This window comes from Ornithorhynchus anatinus, chromosome X1, assembly GCF_004115215.2.
Source record: "Ornithorhynchus anatinus isolate Pmale09 chromosome X1, mOrnAna1.pri.v4, whole genome shotgun sequence".
NCBI classification, from domain to species: domain Eukaryota; kingdom Metazoa; phylum Chordata; class Mammalia; order Monotremata; family Ornithorhynchidae; genus Ornithorhynchus; species Ornithorhynchus anatinus.
The window spans coordinates 41,772,774-41,795,177 of NC_041749.1; the positions used below are offsets into that span (position 1 = coordinate 41,772,774).

Below are 22,404 nucleotides of genomic sequence, written 5' to 3' on the forward strand. Positions count from 1 at the left end.
TGCTTTTTAGAAAAATTATCTGGGTAGCAGAGTGAAGTGTGGACTGGAGAAGGGAGAGACAGGATGCAAAGGTCGGTGAGGAGGCCAGTGCAGTAGTCAAGGTGGGAAATAAGTGACTGTAGCAGTTTGTAAAGAGAGAAAAGTTTGGATTTTAGAACAAGCGTAAACCAGGTTTAGTAAATGCAGAATTTACTGTCTATACAAATTCTGTTACTTAACACGTAAATATTGATCAGTTTCAAGAATTTAGTTTTTCAGAAATCTTCAAATAGTGTTCATTTTATCCACCTGAAAAAACTTTCTAATGGAGAAATTAAAGTGTGTGACTCGAAGTCATTTTAAACAAACTGGTTCCTTAAACTTCCTGGATCCAATTCAAGTGATTTTTTTTTACTTTCTTGTTCGTGTCTGTTCTTTAAACCAGGAATGCCACATATATGAGAATAGTCTAACAGAGTTGTTTTTGCAGTTAGTTTTTAATTGTAATTCTCCTTTCATTTTTAGATTTTGATGACTCGAATGCCCAAAACTGTCTCAAATATAAGAATTCTACTCTTCTGGACACCAGCAAAGCCATAGCCATAGAGGACGTTCAACAATTTTCAAATCTTTCTGCAATTAGAGGTACATTCTCATCTGTAACTAGATTTTAAAAGGGATATGAGTACATTTAATTTGGCAACAAGTAAAATATATAGATTGTATATATATAAAATGTATATATATTATATATAAATATATAAAATACAAATAGTTATCAGACTGATTTTTTTCCACAATCCTAGGGACTGTTTCAGGGGACTGTAAGGAACAGCCTAGCAAGAGGTGAGAATCGTTTTTTTTTTAATAACACTACCCCATAACTTTAAAATACTATATAACTTTTGGTTTTACTTCTCTCATTCTTCTTCTTCTTTATTTCTCTTCTTGTACTCCTTTTACCTCTCTGGCCAGTTTTTCCAAGTCCCTTTGTCCCACTCTTCCTCTGCCTCCCAACCCCTAGCTTTGTGCACAGTAAGTGCTCAATAAATATGATTGAACTGAACTTGCTAGGGTGTCCCTCAGTGCTCTTTTAATGCATCCGCTTTTTTTTCCACTTTCCACACACTTGGGGAGCTCAACTGCTCCCACAGTGCCTACCACCTCTATGCAAATGTTTTCCAAGTCTACCTCACTAACCCTGATCTCTGCTTCTCTGCAATCTCACAACTCCTGCCTCAAGAACATCTTTGCTTAAATGCCCCACTAGCCCCATAGCTCATTCTGCTTATGCTTATTCTGTCCAAAACTGAATTCCTCATCTTCCCTGTCATATCATCATCTTCTCCAGCTAACTTTTCCAGTTGGTAATCCCACCATCCTTTCAATCTCTGAAGCCCAGAACCTTGGCATTATCCATGACTCCTTCTTTATCAACCCCTAGATTGAATGTTTTTCACCAAATTCCATCAGTCCACCCCCCCACAACCATATTTCCCAGATCCACCCTTTCTTTCCATACAGTTGACCACCAGGCACTTATCATATACAGGCTTGATTCCTGCCTCATCTTCTCTCCCTGCATCCCATTCTCTTGCCTCTCCAATCTGTACTTCACTCTGCTGCTTAGATCATTTTTCTAAACCATCATTCTGTTCATCACCCCTCTCCTCAAAAATCTGCAATGGTTGCACATTCCTCTCTGGCTCAAGCAGAAACTCCTATTAGCTTTAAGACACTCCATCTGCTCTCTCCCTCCTATTTATCATCAATCATCATCAATAATGAGATTTATTGAGTGCTTAGTAAGTACAGAGCACCATGGTAAGTGCTTGGTAGAATGTAGTACAATCCAATCTCTTCACCCTATACACCCCAACTTGCACTCTTTGTACTTCTGAAACCAGCATACTCCCTGGACCTCATTCTCCTTTCTCCCACCGTGACCTCTTCCTCTGATCCTGATCTTTGCCTGTAACTACCTATCCCTTCATATCTAACACTCTACACTACTCCATCTTCAAAGCCCTTTTGAAATCACATCTCTTCCTGGAGGCCTTCCCCAATTAATTTCTCATCTCCCCAGGTTATAATCCCCCACCTAATGGCCACTTCACTTCTGCACCATCCGTGCACTTGTTTACTCTGTTTTCCAAAACACCCTATTTAGACTAACTCACGTACTTATCCCCCTACCCACTTCTTGTTCTTCCTCCTTACCTGTAATTTATTTTAGTGTCTCACTCCTCTTCTAGAATGTAAGCCCTTGAAGGCAAGGTTACTGTTCACAAACTCTCAAGTGCTTAGTAGAGAGCTCTATATACAGTGGGTGCTCAGTAAATCCTACTGACTGATGAAATCGATAATGTGAGTTGATTGTTGCAGCCATGATCATGATTTTACATCATTTTTTGAAGTTATTCATTTTATAATCAAAGTTGCATTTTTGTCAGTGTAGTTAATAAGCAGTAATCCCTGAAACAGTCATAATCTTTTTTTCCTTTTAAGTCTTTAAGTCCCTCTCTACCTTTCAAAGCATTATTTTTGGCTTGCTTCTTGTCTTTTTAAATAGATCTTTCATAAGTGTTTTTTTCCCTGCTACCTCTCCTTTATCCTTTAGTCACTAACTTTATTTTCTTCAAAATTTTCGCTTTTTGTTTTCTTTTAAGGGAATGTTTTGCATTAAAATATAGATATTTTATGATTCCCCACTGATGGGTGCAACTGAGTGTTGTTTTGTGTCCTTTTGGGGGCCAATGAACTTGATAAGTTTACTGGGTGGAGATTTTGCTATCATTACTAATACAATAGCAAAAATACCTGATTTGCGCACCAATTTTCCTGTCAATGCGCCTTGTCCTGCTTCCTGTTCCCTTCTACTCCCACCTCAGGGCTGAACCTGCTGCTCTTCTCCCAAACTGTCCTGTTTTCTCTAGGCTCTTGGACCCCACCTCTATCCTCCCACTCACTCCTTGACACTCCCCTTTGCCCCTGTTTCTGTCACGGCCCAAGAGCTTCTCCAAGCCAATTGGAGAGTTTGACTGTGACTGAGAGACTATGTGCTTATATATAGTTATAAATCGAGTAACTGTCATTTAGAAAAGCTGCAGGAAGATGAAGACACCAAGAGGAAGAATCAGGGGCGATAGGTAAAATTTCAACAATGCAATAAGGGCCTATCCTGATTTACACCCAGTTGGAAGATTAGCTACACCTGCACACATGAAAATGTCCCTAGAATGTCTATATCCTTAGCTACCTCTGAGTTTCCAAATCATTTCATTGATCTTCACTGGAAACTTTCATCTGTTTATCTTAGAAAGGGATCGTCAGATGATGAAAAAAATGCTCCTAAATCGAAGAACATTTTAACTCCAGAAACTGGTAAATCTTAGTAAATAAAATAGAATATTTTCAGTTTTCACTGTTATTTTATTCATTCACTGATGTGCAATAGGAAATGGTCAGTGTAAAACTGAATAATTTTTATTTGAATATATTTAGTAAATAAAGTGTCTTAGTAGTTCTATCCAGTTTTCAGACTTTTAGAATTTTTTTGCTTTCTATAATTTTTTTGTTTTATGCTAATTGCTTTCAAAGGTCTATTTTCCTTGTTCAGAGATTTCTTGAAGATTAATTAGTATGTTTACATCCGGGCTCTATCTAAAGTCCATTCTAAAAGCAAGAAACTATGAAAATCTCATGTGTGGCAGAGATAAAAGGAACTTTCAGAAACTGCCAGTAAATTTTGTCAGGCAGTTAGTCTTTGGACCTTTGACCTCACTGACATAAGGGTGTGATTTGACTTTGGGAAAGCAGGTTATAATGTATATGAAGACTTATCATACTTAAAATTGTTTTATTGATTTCTTCTTTTCATTTCACTTTCGAACAGTTTTCAGAATGTCTACTCTGAATATCATATTTGTTTATGAAAGAGTCATGTATTGTGGCTATTGAGAAGCAGCATGGACTAGTGGAAAGAATGTAGGCTTGTGAGTCAAAGGGCCTGGGTTCTAATCTCAGCTCCACTCGTTTGCAGTGTGACCTTGCGCAAGTCATTTAACTTCTCTGTGCCTCAGTTACCTCATCTAGAAAATGGGATTTAAGACCATGAGCCCCATGTGGAACATGGACAGAGTCCAATCTGATTAGCTTGTATCTACCCCAGCGCTTAGAACAGTGCCCATAACCTCATTGTGGGAAGGGATAGTGTCTGTTACACTGTTGCATTACTGTCCTAAATGCTTAGTACAGTACTCTGCACACAGTAAGTGCTCAGTAAATATGATTGATTGATTGGCACATAGTAAGCTCCTAACAAATACCATAAAAAACTCTCAAAAGCACCTTTTTCAAGCAGAGAATAGGGGAAGTGGAGGGAATTTGCTTTCCTCTCCATAATGTAGCACTGTTGGAGTTTCATTTGGAAGACTAAGGATGATAATTCTGGCTTTTCAAGATTGTAATCATAGCAAATATTAATACTTTGTTTTCTCCATAAAATTCTAAAGCAAGTCCCTGCAGGCAGGGTAACTATTCCCTCAAATGCTCATGTTTTAATAAAAAAAATTGAGTGTCAACTATTTAAATGGAAAATAAGGGTTTCGGGGGATGATAGGTTAAAGCCAATTGTAACGGGACATAATGATGGTATTGGTTAAGTGCTTACTATGTGTCAAGCAATGTTCTAAGCTCTGGGATAAATACAAGCAAATCAGGTTGGAATCCATCTCTCTCCCACATGGGGCTCACAGTCTTTATCTGCATTTTACAGATGAGGGAACTGAGACACAGAGAAATGAAGTGATTTGCCCAAGGTCACACTGCAAACGAGTGGAGCTGAGATTAGAATCCAGGTCCTTCTGACTCCCATGGTGGTGCTCTATCCACTAGGCCATACTGATTGCTCATTCAAGGAGGTTGTGGAAAAATACAAAAGTGTATTTCAGACATTCTGCATGGTCTGTCACCTTATTTTTAGTTAATTAGCATCGATCAATAAATGGTATTTAAGAGTTTACTATGTGTAGAACACTGCAGTAAGCACTTGGGAGAGTACGATACAACAGAAATAGATGCACTACCTGTCGTTAATGAGCTTACAGTCTAGAAGGGGAGACATATGAATAAATAAGTAATTTATAATATAACTTAAAGATATGAACGTAAATGCAGTGGGGTTGAGGTGGGGTGAATATCAAGTGTCCAAAGGTCACAGATCCAAGTACGCAGGCAATGCAAAAGGGAGAGCAAGCTGGGGAAAAGAGGGCTTAATCGGGGAAGGCCTCCTGGAGAAGATGTGACCTTAATAATCAATTTATACTAATTTGCAACTGCTCTAAATTTACTGCCTTCAATAAACAATGTGATACTGAATAAAGCAAGCTTCAAAAAATTCTTGCCCAGTACCGCATCGGGTTATAGCCAATTCAAGGTGAGTTTTGGTAGCTTTTCCCCTTCCATTATGTTCTGTCCAAATCACATTCTCAAACATTGCATTCTGGCAGGAATACTTACACTATAAAATAACTTTTTTAAAATCAGAAAGAGATTATAAACACTTTGAGGACAGGAACCATGTCTCTCTTCTCCGCTGTACTCTCCCAAGCACTTAGAACAGTGCTCAGCCTGCAGTCAAAGCTCAATCAATACTACCGATGGATTAGCCATAAAATTAAGTAATTCCTTCAGTCTACTTTTGATGAGCAATTGTCATTCTTATCAAATATGTGTGTTTTTATTATCAGGTAAGAAAGTTTATAAGATTTCACCTGCTGAGGAGAAAACTCCAGACACAAAGTCCAGAATATGTTCTTCGGCACCTGCCAAGCCAAAGAAAAAAGTAAGTGTTTTTGCTTAATTTGCTCTTTTCCAACTTTGTTAAAGGATTTATTAAATTTTCAAGGAAATTATGCTTTCAGGTGTTTTGGGTGTGAGTTTTAGTAAGCTATGAGTGCCAAGGTTTTTGGCATTTGATAATGTGAGGATTTTTTTTTCAGAATATGAAAAGCTTGAAAATTCAGTTCAGGACTCATTTTTTTACTAAAATGGGCACTTTTTGGAGCTTTTTTTGTCTTTTTTTAAGCCAGATCCAATTGTTGTCCATGTCAAGTGCTGTGCAATATCTTCTCATTGTAAATTTTTCAGCCTAGAGTGCATTCTGAACCCAGAAATACTCATTTTAAAACGAGGATAAATTTTTCCCGTGATTTAAAAGCAAAGACTCCATGTAACCAGAGATCGGCCACCCAAGTTACTCCAAGTACATCGAGTGCAGAGATGCTTCCAGCTGATCACCTGGAAAGTAAAAAGGTAAGTATTGCCTAGAATAGACTTTTGTGAATGGAGAGGGCTAGGGTAAAGTTTTAAACTACAGACTGAAGTCAAGAGGCCTGGTGATGTTTTTTGTTTAGATGTCAAAAAAGGATTTTTATGTTCATGGTCTGTGTTACAGGAAGGAAGCTGGTGTTTCATTGCATACCTTGGGTGCCTAAATTACTCCATGGTAGTAAATTGGGCACTTTGGGATGAGCATGTAGGCTTCTCAGACTACAAAGGAGACCAGTTGATCATTTAATGGTATTTAAGTGCCTATAGAAAGCTAAACTGCCTACTAAGTGCTTGGAAGAGTATAACTGTAATAAGACACATGTTTCCTGCCTCAAGGGCAGTTTGCTCACAATCAATCAATGGTATTTATTGAGGTGCAGAGCACTGTACTAAGCGCTTGAGGGAGTACAATACTGCAGAATTAACAAATACAGTCCCTGCCCCACATAGGGCTCACAGTCTTAATCCCCATTCTACACATGAGGTAAATGAGGCCCAGAGAAGTTAAATGACTTTTCTAAGGTCACATAGCAGCCCCTTCTGACTCCCAGGCCCATGCTCTATCAACTAGGTCACACTGCTTCTCTAATGCACTAAATGGTTCCTTGGTGATCTGAAAAAAGTGATGCCTAATAGCAAGTGAGTTTGGGCAATGAAGAATTGGGTTCATTGTGTCTATGAGCATCTAATGGTTCCAGAATCTCTGGCAGTATTAAAAAAATAACCTGTGTTCAGTGGATCTTGAGACTATTTGAGGATCATAGTCACCCTGAGAAACCCTAATAATCATCTCTTACTTGATCTAATGTTATGGTGGATTGTTAAATGTAAAAATTTTAAAAGTTGCAATACTTCCACTCCTTGTCTCCCTAGGTAGCAAACTCTATTAGGCTCTTTGAGAGCTACACGGAATTAGTGATTCATGGTCCTTAGTTACTAGAGTTCTCTACACGAAGCAGGTGCTCAGCAAATATTTATGGTGACAATTATGTGATAAGAATGTGAAATCCATTATCGACTCAAGTGAACGGTCTAGTCGGCCCAGTATTCTGTCTGAGTGTGACAACGGAATGCGCAGAGGAAACCTGGTGATTGGCCTCTTTGACATCCCTCTTATTATTCAGCAGTGCAATCCTCAAACATTAGGGTCAGGAACCTGTGGCTTCTGACCTACATGTGACTCTTCATCCAAAAAGACGAGGCTCTTGAAAATAGGCTTCCACTCTGTGGGGAGACTCAGAGTGAGGGTACTATCATCACCTTTTTTTTAAATTTCATTCATTCATTCAATCCTTTATTGAGCACTTACTGTGTGAAGAGCACTGTACTATGCACTTGGTAAGTACAATTCAGCAATAAAGAGAGACCATCCCTGCCCACACCGGGTTTACAGTCTAGAGTGGGGAAGACAGACATCAAAACAAGTAAACAGGCATCAATATAAATAAATGGAATTATTTATTTTTTATGGTATTGGTTAAGCACTTACTATGTGCCAGACACTGTTCTAAAGGGCTGGGGTAGATCCAAACTAATTAGGTTGGACGCGGTCCTTATCCCACATGGGGCGCAGTCTTAATCCCCATTTTACAGGTGAGATAATTGAGGCACAGAGAAGTGAAATGTCTTGCTCAGGGTTACACAGCAGACAAGTGGTGGAGCTGGGATTAGAACCCAGGTCCTTCTGAATCCCTGGCCCATGCTCTATCCACTGAGTCATCACCTCCCTAATAGATTTTCGATCTGGAAGTAACTTGCCTTCCCCTTTGGCCTGGAAAGGGATGAAGCGGGAGTCAAGATTGTAGCATGACTCTTTGCCTTCTTCCACCTGGATGCAACCCAGTCTGGTCCAAGGACCAGTTAGGATTCTACCATTCCCACTGGGTGGCTGGAAGAACTGGAACTGTTCTTCCTCCTCCCCGACCCTGCCCTCATCCTCTCCCTTTCCCCTCATTTGGACTGCTAATCCTTTAATTGATCCAAACCATTTTTAGCTTATTATCTTCAGCCTACACAACTCCCAGTGGCAAGACATTTTAGATGGCAGCTGGGAGAAGAATTGTTTATTTTGAGTTTACCGCCTTTAAGATTCAGTGGGTCCTCCTTTAATTCTTTTGTGGAACTCGGTAGTTTCAGTTCCGGCCACTCTCTTAATTTTGTATTCTCTATATTCAGTTAGTCATCAAATTTTGTCAGGTTTTTTTCTTTGCAGTATTTCCAGGCTCTTTCTCTATCCCTCTATCCAAAAGACTACTACACTGTACCAATTGTGTGTCATATCCTGGCAGGACTATTACACAGCAGCCTCCTCACTTGGCAGCCTCTCCCTTCCTTCAATTTCTCCCTTCTCCGGTCCACACTTTACTCTGCTTCTTGGATCATATCATATCCAATAAAGTCTAAAACTTTATTCTTCACAATTCTCTCCACTCCCCAAAAAACCTGCAATGGTTACCTGTTCCTCTCTCTATCGCGCAGATTAATGTTTTCAATTAATCAGTGGTATTTATTGAGCACTTGTGTGTGCAGTGTTGTACTGAGCACTTGGCAGAGTACACTATAGTAGAGTTGGAAGGCCCAATCCCTGCCCACAGTTTCCTTGCTCTGTTCCTCTAGTGATCTTAGTTTGCCTTCTCTGTATCTTCCCCAGTTCTATCCAATCCTTCTTAAGATATGGTAAAGGATCTGTACATCTGTTTCTGATGTGGATGGTATGTCTTTGGATACATTAATTCATGAAGGAGTAGGCTACTTCTGCAGTGGGACCTATTTCTTAGTGCTCAGAAATTGCCTCTTCTTCCCCAACACTGATGTTACAAAACCAGTGCATCTCTAAAATAATAATAATATATCCAGGACTCTCTGCCAGGTTCTGTCCCTTTCCCCTAATGAAAGTGTAGTTGCGAAAGGATGAGAGAAGGACTAATGATGAGAACCAGAGAGTATTGGCACCAGAAGGGATTAGAATCCATCATGCAGAACCCCAGAGTTAGGAGGAGGGGAGGAAAGATGTCTGATTGGGATTGCTATTGCCAGCAGAGGCAAAGGCAGAAAAGTAGTTAGGTTATTTATTGAGCACCCTACTGAGTGAGATGCACTGTACTAAGCATTTGGGAAAGTACAACAGAAGCACGAGATGCATTTTCTTCCTGCAAGAATCTTCCACCTTAGTGGACATGAAGGCATAATACTATTCACAGATGGTGGAATCAAAATAAATGACTGAATCATCAGTTGAGTAGACATGTATAGATAAATGCAGAGATAAGAGCTAGCCAGAAAGACCCTATAGGAGAAAAAGCTGAGAATAGAAAACGACATGAGCAGCCCTATGTACTTTGTGTACTTTCATTCATTCATTCAGTAGTATTTATTGAGCGCTTACTATGTGCAGAGCACTGTACTAAGCGCTTGGAATGTACAATTCGGCAACAGATAGAGACAATCCCTGCCCATTGACGGGCTTACAGTCTAATAGGGGGAGACGGACGGACAAAAAACGAGACAACTTAATCACGATAAATAGAATCAAAGGGATGTACACCTCATTAACAAACTAAATAGTGTAATAAAAATATATTGAAAAGCAGCATGGTTTATTGGATAGATCATAGGCCTGGGAGAATCAAAAGGATCTGGGTTCTAATCCTGGCTCTGTCACAAATCTGCTGGGTGACCTTGGGTAAGTCACTTCACTTCTCCATGCCTCGTTTCCCTCATCTGTTAAATGGGGATTAAGAGTGTGAGCCCCATGTGGGATAGGGACTGTATCCAACCTAAACAAATTGTATCTACCCCAGTGCTTAGAACAATGCTTGGCACATAGTAAGCGCTTGACAAGTGCCATAATAATTATTATTATTGTTGTGTCATTTGTTTACATTCTGTGGTCTTTAGCGAAAAAACAGCCATAATATTTGCTTCTGAGAGGGAGATTGGACTTGTCTCTGCTTTAGAGAATTAAAGTGTAATTGCTTATGTGGAGATTTCAAGAAGAAGTTTGTTAATGCTAAATAGATAGGCTTAAAAAAAAAAAACCTTCCTTGATGTTGGACCAGTGTCGTCGTCATCATCAGATTAACATCTGATGAGCACCTGTTGTCAGGAGCAAGCTGTACTAGGCACATGGTGATGTGCAATAAAAGGAAAAGTCAGATTCCCTGTCCTTAGGGAATTTACAGTCGTGGAGTGGGTAGGGAGGATGGTTAAAGTGGGCGTAAATTGTTTAAATCAATTAGGAAAGATAGTAAGTGCATAAATAGATATAAATGATAAAAACAAAAGTAAGTAATTGAATAAAAAACTGACACATGGCATGACTAATAGAGTCTGGGGAAATTATGTAGGAAATAATAGGGTCTACACCATTAAAAGGTTCCCTAAATTGGCTTCTTTTATTTGACCTAGCTCATTCTAGAATATGGACTTGCTGTTAGTAGCTGAACACCAGATTTGTGGTTGTAGCCAGGCATTATTTTTAGTGTTTTCTGTTTAGACCAAATTATTATATTTTGCTATTCAAGTAAACATTTCTTTGTACACTTCAATTCCTTAATTTATTTGCATACACCTTATGGCAAACAAATTCCTGGATTCCACTCCCTAAGAAAAATAAGAGATTGCGAACAAGCACTCCATGCATAGAGGCAGGTGACCTCGTGGTAAGTGTTAGTGTTTGAAATTGGAGGTATCCTTTTAGTGACCAGACAGTAGTCATTTCAAGAAATAATGGCTCCCTGATGCATTTTTTTCAGAGTTTATATGTCTGCTCTGAATAAGGGTGCTGCAGTCTTATAACAAAATGTAATGGGGATGGGTTAGAGTAAGACATTTTGCTGAATAACGTGAAGGCTAATGCACTTCTATAAAAGGAGAACCTTTCATTTTTCCTTTATTTCTTCCTGTCATAAAGTAGATTTAGAAAATTAATGGAGTCTCCCTTTAACACCAGATGACCCCTGATCTCGAGGTTTCAGGACTGTGAATCTAGAGTGGAGGCACATTTTGAGCAGAGAACATATCCGCTTACTCTGCATTTTCCTCTCCCAAGTACTTAGTGCAGTGTTTTGCACATCGTAAGCAGTCAATAAATACCACTGATTGATTGGCTCTGCATGAGAAAACTGATTGCAGTGCCAGTGATTTGCCTGGGACCATTCACACCCTGTCAGCTATTTCCAATGGGACACAGAGTAGGAGCAAGCAGGCAGTGATAGTAGTTATGGTACTTGTTAAGTGCTTACCGTGTACCAAGCCCTGTTATAAGCACTGAAGTAGGTACAAATTAATCAGATTAGACACAGACCCTCTCCAACATGGGGCTCACACTCTTAATCCCCACTTTACAGATAAAATAACTGAGGCCCAGGGAAGTGAATTGCAGCACATTGTGAAACACAAATGGAGGTTTTCAGCCTGCAGATCCATGTATAATTGAAGTGACTGCAGCCTACCGCTGAATGTTGTCAGTGGCAGTTATTAATTTTTATTATGGTACCTAATGAGTACTTTGTGTCAAGCGGTGTTCTAAGCGCTGGGGTAGGTAAGTGTTAATTAGGTCAGACAGAGTCCCTGTCCCACATGGGGCTCACAGTCTAAGTGGGAGGGAGAAGAGGCATCTCTGTAGCCAGTGCAATCTTTGCCACCCACATTAGCCAGCTATTTTTTCAGGATTTCTGTTGGACCCTGTCCCCCTCACTGAATGCCGTAGGTGGCTCTTCAGTCTGAAACCGCTTGTGGCATACCCTCCCCCCCCCCCACCCCCCCGCAGTCATTTCTTTGCTGGCAGAGCCAGGACAAGAGCCCAGGTCTTCTGATTTCCAGGACCTTGCTCATGTCACTTGACTGGCAGCAGAGTTACTCAATTTAGGAAAAATTGAATCCATCTTTGATGAAGAGGCAACAGCACTTCTTGGCAATACCCTCTGTCGTCTGAACAGCCGTATTTACGAAAACATTGTTCACCCCTTCTAGCCAAAACATTCTACAGACTATAAACTTCTTGTGATCCAGGAACGTCTCTCTTAACTCAGTTATATGGCTCTTCATACGGTGTTCTGCCCACAATAACTGCTCATTAAATGTCACTGATTAAAAACAGTAGAAAAATTCCTAACTATATTTCTGAAATGTGGAATAGGGTTTTCTTGGTCATAGCTCACACAGTGATGAAGTATCCCCATTGTGATCTTGTTTGCTCTTCTTGCTCATGTGTGTGGGGGAGGTTGGGGTTGTGTATAGAACTGTGTAGCAAAAGGAATGACATTCTGCTATATCTAAATGGAATTGCTTTGTAAGCATTCAAAACCACCAGTGATTATTTTATAAATTGAAATATGCATCTCTAGCTTCTCCCCGGGGACTCCTGAATGGACCACTACTTTGCTTTTTTGGCCTGATTTTGGTGGAATGCAAATGCCACATTGGTCGGATGAGCATTAATACCACATGGCACCAGTGAAACACTTTGGAATTTAAGAAGCATTTTGAGCCCAAATTAGTTCCAGGTTTGGCAGACCCACTCCAGGGATTCAAGTCTGGGCAAAGGCAGATCTGGGAGGCCAGACCTGAGCAGTCTGCTCTGGACAGCGTTCCAGAGAACATGGGACTGGTGTGATTTAGGAAGACTTCCCTTGGACTGTAAAGAATGCCAACCCATTTAAAGGGTACCTGGTCTTTTGAGGTCAATTTTCAGTCCTCCTAGAGTTTTGATCAACCTGTCTTCCCAGTTCCCTCCCGTACTCTCAGGGTGGCCCCAGAGTCTAGCAACTAGTGTATAGTTTGAACTAGCTAACCCACAGCTTTCTAGGAGGCTTTCCCAATGGATAAAGAGGGATCCTTGAATGTAATAGATCATAAACAGGGTATGTATTTTTGAATTGTTTAAGCATTTCAAATTCATTCATTCATTTGGGTGTCGGCCTTTCACAATCGAGGTAATATGTAAGTGTTTAGAGAGAAATGTAGCTCCCCATCTAAAAATGTGTTGCTCTCCTTAGCCTCAGTAAATAAAAAACCCATAAACTTTGAAGACATCAGGGTTACTGATTGAAATTGCATGTGGTTAGTAAAAAGAATAAGGGAGAATGGTGTAGTTTAATGGATAACTTTTTTTAAAAAATGGACTAATCTTATTTTACTCTGAATTCTTCCTTTTGATGTAATGTAGCTTGATTTATCGCCTGTGAAAAAATCATCTTTGGAGGAGGAATTATTACCAAACGTGAGCTGTTTTGTAAACTCAGATGAAATCGTTCCTACATCCTTAAGTTCCGAAGAAGGCCTTCCTTATCAGGTTACAATCCTTTTAGAATTTTTTCCTTAGTTTTCCCCAGACACTTTATAATATAATGCAGAGGTTGTGTTCTTGGAAAAACCTCACCTTTTAGTGTTCCCCATATGCCTGATGCCACACACATATATACACTCTCTTTCTTTGTATAACAACAGCCTGGATAAAATCCTTATTTTCAGAAGAATGTTACCTAGTTCTCCTGTCATGTTCCATCTAAAATGTGCACTGAAAACATGTGTTCTGGAAGAACTGACTACTGAAATTTATAACAAAGTCATACTTAGTAAATTAAACTTTAATTATAACTTTGGCTCTCATTTGTTGAAGGGCCTTGGCAAACCAAACTCTCTCTCTGATTAAAAAAAAAAAGAGTTGAACCTGACAACTTGCCTGTCTGTCTTTGGCAAACATAGTGGCAGGGCATTGGCTTCATTTGTTAGCTTGGCATTTTCAAGCACTCTAGTCTTATTGCATTACTCCCGGGGGTCCCACAGGGATCAGGATTGTATAGTTCCCACTTTCAAGACTCCTGCTGAACTTGGAAAGTTCTTTTTTGCTCCAACTGGGGAAGAAAAACGCAGCACTCCTAAGCCCATGCACAATTAACCCCAAATCCCTTAAAGGATTGGGTTGGGGGAGGAGGTGGTACATCACAGTCTATTGTTAGTGACATGCTGCCCTATTCTTAGAGGAAGATGGCTTTTGAAATAAATCCTCTTATAATGCTCTAACAAAGCTCTGTATTTTTTTTCTTAGATTCCACCTAATGCACCTGAAATATGCTGCATTCTTAGAGCTTCACCAGGATCTAGAATGGGGAAGATCAAATATGTTACCAAAAAAAAATCCCACCTTAAAAAAGAGCCTAAAGGTAATGGGAAGAGGTGGGGAGTGGGGGTATTTCACCATAACGTGTCTCTTTTTTCACCTTGCATTTGGTAAAATGCACAGAATAGTTGTGCTCCTGATAGAGATAGTGGGAGAGAAGCAGCATGGCGTAGTGGAAAGAGCCCGGGCTCGGGAGTCAGAGGTCGAGGGTTCTAATCCTGGCCCCCGCCACTTAGCTGTGTGACTTTGGGCAAGTCACTTAACTTCTCTGTGCCTCAGTTACCGCATCTATAAAATAGGGATGAAGACTGTGAGCCCCACATGGGCCAACCTGATTACCTCGTATCTACCCCAGCGCTTAGAACAGTGCTTAGAACAGTAGTAAGCGCTTAACAATTGCCATTATTATTATTATTATTATGTCTCCATCTGGTGGCAGTTTCTTGGCGATAGCAATGACTGTGGGCAAGTCACTTAACTTCTTTGGCCTCAGTTACCTCACCTGTAAAATGGGGATGAAGACTGTGAGCCCCACATGGGCCAACCTGATTACCTCGTATCTACCCCAGCGCTTAGAACAGTGCTTAGAACAGTAGTAAGCGCTTAACAATTGCCATTATTATTATTATGTCTCCATCTGGTGGCAGTTTCTTGGCGATAACAATGACTGTGGGCAAGTCACTTAACTTCTTTGGCCTCAGTTACCTCACCTGTAAAATGGGGATTAGGACTGTGAGCCTCCCGTGGGACAACCTGATTACCCTTGTATCTGGGGAAGCAGCGTGGCTCGGTGGAAAGAGCCTGGGCTTTGGAGTCAGAGGTCATGGGTTCGACTCCCGGCTCTGCCACTTGTCATCTGTGTGACTGTGGGCAAGTGACTTCACTTCTCTGTGCCTCAGTTACCTCATCTGTAAAAATGGGGATTAACAGTGAGCCTCACGTGGGACAACCTGATTACCCTATATCTACCCCAGCGCTTAGAACAGTGCTCTGCACTTAGTAAGCGCTTAACAAATACCAACATTATTATCATTGTATCTACCCCAGCACTTAGAACAGTGCTCTGCACATAGTAAGTGCTTAAGGCGGTTTCTTGGCGGTAGCAGTTGTGGCCTTGTAATGATCGCAAGTCCCCAGCAGATGGCAGTGTGCGGAGACTCCCGGGAGCAAGCGTGGTTCTCGGCCTGCAATCCAGGGAATTCTCCTGGGAATTCCGGCTGCCAGCTCCCCTTTGGCTGATTGGGAAGCGAGCCTTCTTTTCTCACATCGTGCCCAGTAGCATTTTGACTTCTGATCATCTGATTTTTCTGCCTTTCCAGCGACGCCCTTTCAGCCAACCTCCCTTTTCATAATCCCGTTGGTATTTGTTAAACGCTTACTATGTGCAGAGCACTGTTCTAAGCGCTGGGGGAGATGCAGGGTGATCAGGTTGTCCCACGTGGGGCTCACCGTCTTCATCCCCATTTTACAGATGAGGTCACCGAGGCACAGAGCAGTGAAGTGACTCGCCCATAGTCACACAGCTGACAAGTGGCAGAGCCGGGTTCAGAACCGTAGTAATAATAACGTTGGTATTTGTTAAACGCTTACTATGTGCAGAGCACTGTTCTAAGCGCTGGGGGAGATACAGGCTCATCAGGTTGTCCCACGTGAGGCTCACAGTCTTAATCCCCATTTTACAGATGAGGTAACTGAGGCACAGAGAAGTGAAGTGTCTTGCCCACAGTCACACAGCTGACATGGCAGAGCTGGGATTCGAACCCATGACCTCCGACTCCCAAGCATGGGCTCTTTCCACTGAGCTACGCTGCTTCTCTACTGGGCATGAGCTCTCTCTATGATGGCTAAGTGATCTTTTGAATCCCTCCTTACCAGGATAAGCTGCTAGTCAGGTGAATGACCGGGGCCTTTTCAGGACCTTAAAAAAAAAATCCGTTGGACTTGACTGATTTTTTACCCAGACTCTCTCATGACGGGGTGGTCAGCAAATTGGGGTTTTCAGCAGCGTGGCTCAGTGGAAAGAGCCCGGGTTTGGGAGTCGGAGGTCATGGGTTCGAATCCCAGCTCTGCCATTTGTCAGCTGTGTGACTGTGGGCAAGTCACTTCCCTTCTCTGTGCCTCAGTGACCTCATCTGTAAAATGGAGATTAACTCTGAGCCCCATGGGGGACAACCTGATTACCCTGTATCTGCCCCCAGCGCCTAGAACAGTGCTCTGCACATAGTAAGCGCTTAGCAAATACCAACATTATTATTACTATGGGTTCGAATCCCGGCTCTGCCATTTGTCAGACGTGTGACTGTGGGCAAGTCACTTCCCTTCTCTGTGCCTCAGTGACCTCATCTGTAAAATGGGGATTAGCTGAGAGCCTCACGCGGGACAATCTGATTCCCCTGTATCTGCCCCAGCGCTTAGAACAGTGCTCTGCACATAGTAAGCGCTTAACAGATACCAACATTAAATTAAGTTAATTAAACGAGACCTAGTCTAAATTCAGCCACTGGGCGGCAGCAAACTCCTTCCAGGCAAAAGGCTCATGTGACCATTAGTCAATCCTTGGAGCTTCCTCAGGGCCAGAGACATTGTGAATTAAAAGGGGGAAAATTTTAACGTAAGTTTTCATTTGCAATCATCAGACTTTAATACATTTTTCTTCAAGTGGTCGGTCGGTAGCCATATGGCCATTTAACTTGTGTTACATTGTAATTCCTTCAGAATCAAACCAGCGTGACTTAGTGGATAATATAATAATAATGTTGGTATTTGTTAAGCGCTTACTATGTGCAGAGCACTGATCTAAGCGCTGGGATAGATACAGGGTAATCAGGTTATCCCACGTGAGGCTCACAGTTAATCCCCATTTTACAGATGAGGTAACCGAGGCACAGAGAAGTGACTTGCCCACGGTCGCGCAGCTGACAAGTGGCAGAGTGGGGATTCAAACCCATGACCTCTGACTTCCACGCCCGGGCTCTCTCCACTGAGCCACGCTCCTGGAATTCGGAAGGACCTGGGTTCTAATCCCAGCTCCGCCACTTGGCTGCTGCGTGACCCTGGGCAAGTCACCCCCAAGTGACGATAACTTCACTTCTCTGAGCCTCAGTTCCCTCCTCTGTAAATGGGGGATTAAGACTGAGCCCCACGTGAGACATGGACTGTGTCTAAACTTGATCTACCTCTGCATTTAGTGCAGTGCTTGGCAAATAGTAAGAGCTTAACAAATACCACTAAAAAAAAAAAAATAAATCTTCATTGAGCCTCCCTGGTTATTTTATTTGGAGGGATGGTTATAATATAACATTCTCCTGGCGACTTAGTAGAGCTGTTCTGTGGCTGTCTTGGGAGCCTAATGATGATTGTGTGCATATGTGCAGCAGCAGATACAGGGGTGATTACTATATTGTGAATTTTCCATAATGCCGGATTTTGCCAGAATGCAGCTCATTGATTTATAAGAGACCCATGTCTACTTCTGGCCCTTTGCTGAGACTCTCTGGAGTCTCTCATTCCAGCTTTGCAGAGAGCAGAAGTTGAGCTAGCATGAGGAGTGAAGGAGTAAAGTCAATCCCCAGTAGTATTTATTGAGCACCTCGTGTGTGCAGGCTGCTGCAGTAAGTGTTTGGAAAAGTACGATGGAAATAAAAGACATGGTTCCTCCCTCAAGAAACTTACAGTCTAAAGAAAGACGTTGTGATAGATTCAAGTAGTAGAAGCAGGAAGAAAAACAAGAATCCAGCTGGTCATATCAAAGATGTAGAAAGATAAGTAAATTAAGTAATGATAACTGTGGTATTTAAGTGCTTACTATGTGCCAAACATTGTACTAAATACTGGGGTAGATACAAGATGATCAGGTCTCACATGGGGCTCACAGTCTAAGAATTAGGAAAAATTGTCATGTTGTTTAACCTGAGGTCATACAGCAGACAAGTGGCGGATCTGGGACTAGAAGAGAAGCAGCGTGGCTCAGTGGAAAGAGCCTGGGCTTGGAAGTCAGAGATCATGGGTTCGAATTCCGGCTCTGCCACTTGTCAGCTGTGTGACTGTGGGCAAGTCACTTCACTTCTCTGTGCCTCATCTGTAAAATGGGGATTAACTGTGAGCCTCCCATGGGACAACCTGATTACCCTGTATCTAACCCAGCGCTTAGAACAGTGCTCTGCATGTAGTAAGCGCTTAACAAATACCAACATTATTATTATTATTATTATTATTATTATTATTATTTATTGTAACCCAGATCCTCCGCCCCCTAGGCCAGTGCTTTTTCCACTAGGCCATGCTGCTTTTCTACATGTATACCACCCTTGGTCATGTATGTAGATGAAAAGAGAAGCAGTGTGGCGTAGTGGCAAGAGCCTGGGCTTGGGAGTCAGAGGACATGGGTTCTTATCCCGACTCTTCCACTTGTCTGCTGTGTGACCTTGGGGTAGCCACTTCACTTCTCTGGGCTTCAGTTACCTCATCTGTAAAATGGGGATGAAAACTGTGAACCCCACATGGGCCAACCTGATTACCTTGTATCTACCCCGGCTCTTAGAACAGTGCTTGGCATATAGTAAGTACTTAACAAACACTATTATTATTATTATTATTATTATTATTATTAAATGACCTAGGATGATATAAATCTGGGACTGCTTATCGGAGGAGTTTGGATTTCAGAAGGGTTTGTGATCTGGGAGATTTGCACGGGACGTGAATGCCAGGAAGGGGGAAGGGTGTGAGCAAGGGGTTGGAATCGGAAGTGTTGAGAGTGAAACAGAGTGATAAAACGTAGGAGGAGCAAAGAGCACAGAGCTGAGGAGTATCTGATCAAAGGAGCAGATTTGTAGGAAGGAGAGAATTGAAGAGCATTGAAGGCAATAAAGAGAAACAGTGTGCCTAGTGGAAAGAACACAGGCCTGGGAATCACAGGCCGTGGGTTCTAATCCTGGCTTCACCACTTGACTGCTGTGTGACCTTGACAAATCACTTAATTTCTCTGGGCCTCAGTTGCCGCATCGGTAAAATGGGGATTAAGACTGTGAGCCCCTTGTGGGACATGAACTGTGTCCAACCTGATTAGTTTGTATCTACCTCAGTGCTTAGTACCATGCCTGGCACATAAGTGCTTAACAAATTCCATTTTAGAAAAAAATTGAGATAATTGGTTGTCCCTGTTTTCTCTTTAAAAATGAAATATTTACATTTAGCAAACCTGATTAATCACTACTTAATTAAAATGATCGCAATGACAGAACTTGTTTAATATTAATGGAACCTGATATGGTACTCAGTTTATTAAAGGTCCTTAGAAGTAAATTTCCAGATGTCTTGGCTTCCTGTGTGATCTTTTTCAAAATTGCATTCTAAATGAAATATTTCATTTCCCCCTTTGTTGAGTAAGTGTCTTGTTCCTCAGTTAGAAATAACCCTCTCTGGAGCTCAGTTTGCTCATCAGTAAAATGGGGATGATATCTGCACTCAAATTGTAACCCCATTTTGTAGGATTAGGACTGTGTCTAATGTGATTATCTCATATCTTCCCTATCACTTAGGACAGTGTTGGATACTAAAGTACTTAATGAACACCTTAAATGAGGTCTTCACTATATTTCACAGAAAAAGATAGGTCATATTTTCCTTAGGCTTCAGCAGTGGTTAGTCACTAACAAACCATGGTTAGCCCACAAAAATATGAACCAAAAATACAGTTGAACCTGCCTGATTTCACACTTTCCCATCAAACATGGCAGTTTTGCCCATTGATCCTTATGAGAGGAACACAGCAAGGAGAGTTTACAAAGGATTAGCCTGCTTGACTCCTCCTTCTGAGATAGGACAATGACCCAGTCAAATTATTCTACTTTCCCAAGAGCTTTGTCCTCCCTGGGAGTCTTGGGCCGCAGGTTAGGCAGAAAATGTCCATGACAGCTGGGTATCTTTGACTTCCTGCTGTAGTGGGCCCAAACTAGGGCACCATGACATTGCCCCCTGTCCCAGGTTTACTTTTTTTCATTTTTTCCTGCTTCTTTAATCCTTTAAATCCCTTTCCCTGGACCTGCCCTTAGTGGCTTCTCCCCACCCTTCTTTTTCAACTTTAAACTGCTTGTCCCTTTCCCTGCTGTAAGAGTTCCTCACATCCGGTTCCCTCCACCCAAGATCATCAAAGCCATAGGGGCCACATGGCACCAGGCTTCCTCCCCTGTGCAGGTCCCAGCTGCTGGGATGGAGAGAACAAGTGTGTGGGATTCTGGAGCTTAGAGGAAGAACGGCCTCTCAGGGGAGCACTGAGTCTGGTGGTTTAAAGGAGGGTGGGGTGGAAGGAAGCATGAGAGAAGATAAAAAGTAATTAAACATACCTGGCCCGACAGGTGTGCCTGCAAAGAGGAAATTGACTTTACCGTAAGCAACCGGTGAAGGTTGTTCATTTGATTGGCCAATGGTCCTCCTTCTGAGAAGCACTCTAGCTCTCTGTGACTTTGCCCCACTCTTGGCAGTAGTGACTGGTAGTTAAGCAAAGTTTCTTTATCAACTAGCATCTCCCATTTCCCCCAAGAACAATAGATTGCTTGTTTATGCAGTTTAATTTTTTTAAAGCTGTGAATTCTAACCAGAGGGATCTCTGAGAATGGATTTCTTTCCTAGTAAAGTTTTCACAGTGAATTTGTCCCTTGGATAATACAGTGTTATGGAGTTGAGCTTCCTGGCTGTTCATTGCATGGGAAGATTTCATCTTTAATTTTGAATCTGTTAAAGCCTCATTCAGTCGTTTAGCCACTCTTTTCCGATGTAAGTTTATCCCTAGGTTAAGTTACTATCTTTATCACAGCTCATTCTTTGGAAAAATATTCCATAACTAGTAAATCTCACTGTGTGAAATGTTCTTGGAATTTGACATAAATGATCTCTTTACATTATATCATCATTTACATATATGGAATAATGTATGCCATCATAATGCCATAATAAATTCCACTCACAAAGAGAGAAATGAACACTCAGTATTTCTATTTTCCTTTCATATATAGCATAGATTTAAAACTTGAGAATTGCCCAAAAAACTGTGTGTTCAAATGAATTTTTCACGTGTACGAACTTTTTCCTCTGAGCCCATTTGGCAAACCTTGAGCATATGTAATCAAAATGTTCAAATGGATGTTGAAAGGGACACTTAAGTAGCCATTTTTGGTATTCCTATACTAATTCAGGGACCCATATTTAAGACTAGAATGCCTTCAGATTAAAACTGTGATATTCCCTATCTCCTTTTCCCCACAGATGGAGTCATGATGGATTGACCGAGGGCATGAGAGTTATGACTGAATCTTTCAGTTTCCTTCAAAAGTCAAATGACAGGGGAAGCAAAATACACTGAAAAAGTCTGCCTGGTTGAAATTTGAAACGTAAAATAAAAATATTAAAACTGATAAATATTATTAATATTTTTGTAGCTCAAAGTAGGTTGAATCTTGTTCTAAAATGTTCCATACCTTAAATAGCTATTTCATTTTGAGTAGTCAAGTTGAGTGCTAAATATTGTCTTAAAAGCAAAAGTTTAAAAAAGTATGTATGACATTTAAAATGGTTGAAAGGAATTTGTAAAAATATTTGTGTTGGATTAAATTGTTGTCAGCTTATTTTTGCTTTGCTGTATTTCAATTAAATGTGATAAAAACTTGAAGAATTAGAAAATGAGAACCTTTTTATTAAGAGCTATATTTAACTGAATTTAATTGAACCTGCATGAGTGGGAGAGAGAGAGAAAGAAAGAGACCTAATTCCAGTTCTTTTTGGCTCCAAGGAATTCTCCTCCACAGCTCGCTAAAGCAGCGAAAGCCTGGCCCATCCAACCAGTGACATACCAAATATTCCATATATTACATCATCTGAAAAAGCTTTCATTGGCTGATCATATCCTTGGGAAAAGACATTACATTTTTCAGCTTAACCCTTCTGTAATGTTTACTTAGTTTCTAAAAGTAAAT

General features: G+C 41.1%; 1 protein-coding gene across 1 annotated transcript in view; it reads left to right on the forward strand.

Annotated features, from left to right (window-relative positions):
* Positions 1 to 22,106, forward strand: part of MEIKIN (meiotic kinetochore factor) — a 36,821-nt gene extending 14,715 nt beyond the window's left edge. Inside the window, exons 7-14 of the mRNA XM_007655366.3 lie at positions 505 to 624; positions 786 to 825; positions 3,299 to 3,363; positions 5,730 to 5,824; positions 6,130 to 6,294; positions 13,481 to 13,606; positions 14,363 to 14,477; positions 21,698 to 22,106. Coding sequence (XP_007653556.2) covers positions 505 to 624; positions 786 to 825; positions 3,299 to 3,363; positions 5,730 to 5,824; positions 6,130 to 6,294; positions 13,481 to 13,606; positions 14,363 to 14,477; positions 21,698 to 21,717 — 746 coding nt within the window. The 3' untranslated portion in view covers positions 21,718 to 22,106. The remainder of the gene's footprint in view (positions 1 to 504; positions 625 to 785; positions 826 to 3,298; positions 3,364 to 5,729; positions 5,825 to 6,129; positions 6,295 to 13,480; positions 13,607 to 14,362; positions 14,478 to 21,697) is intronic.
* The last annotated feature ends 298 nt before the right edge of the window (positions 22,107 to 22,404 follow it).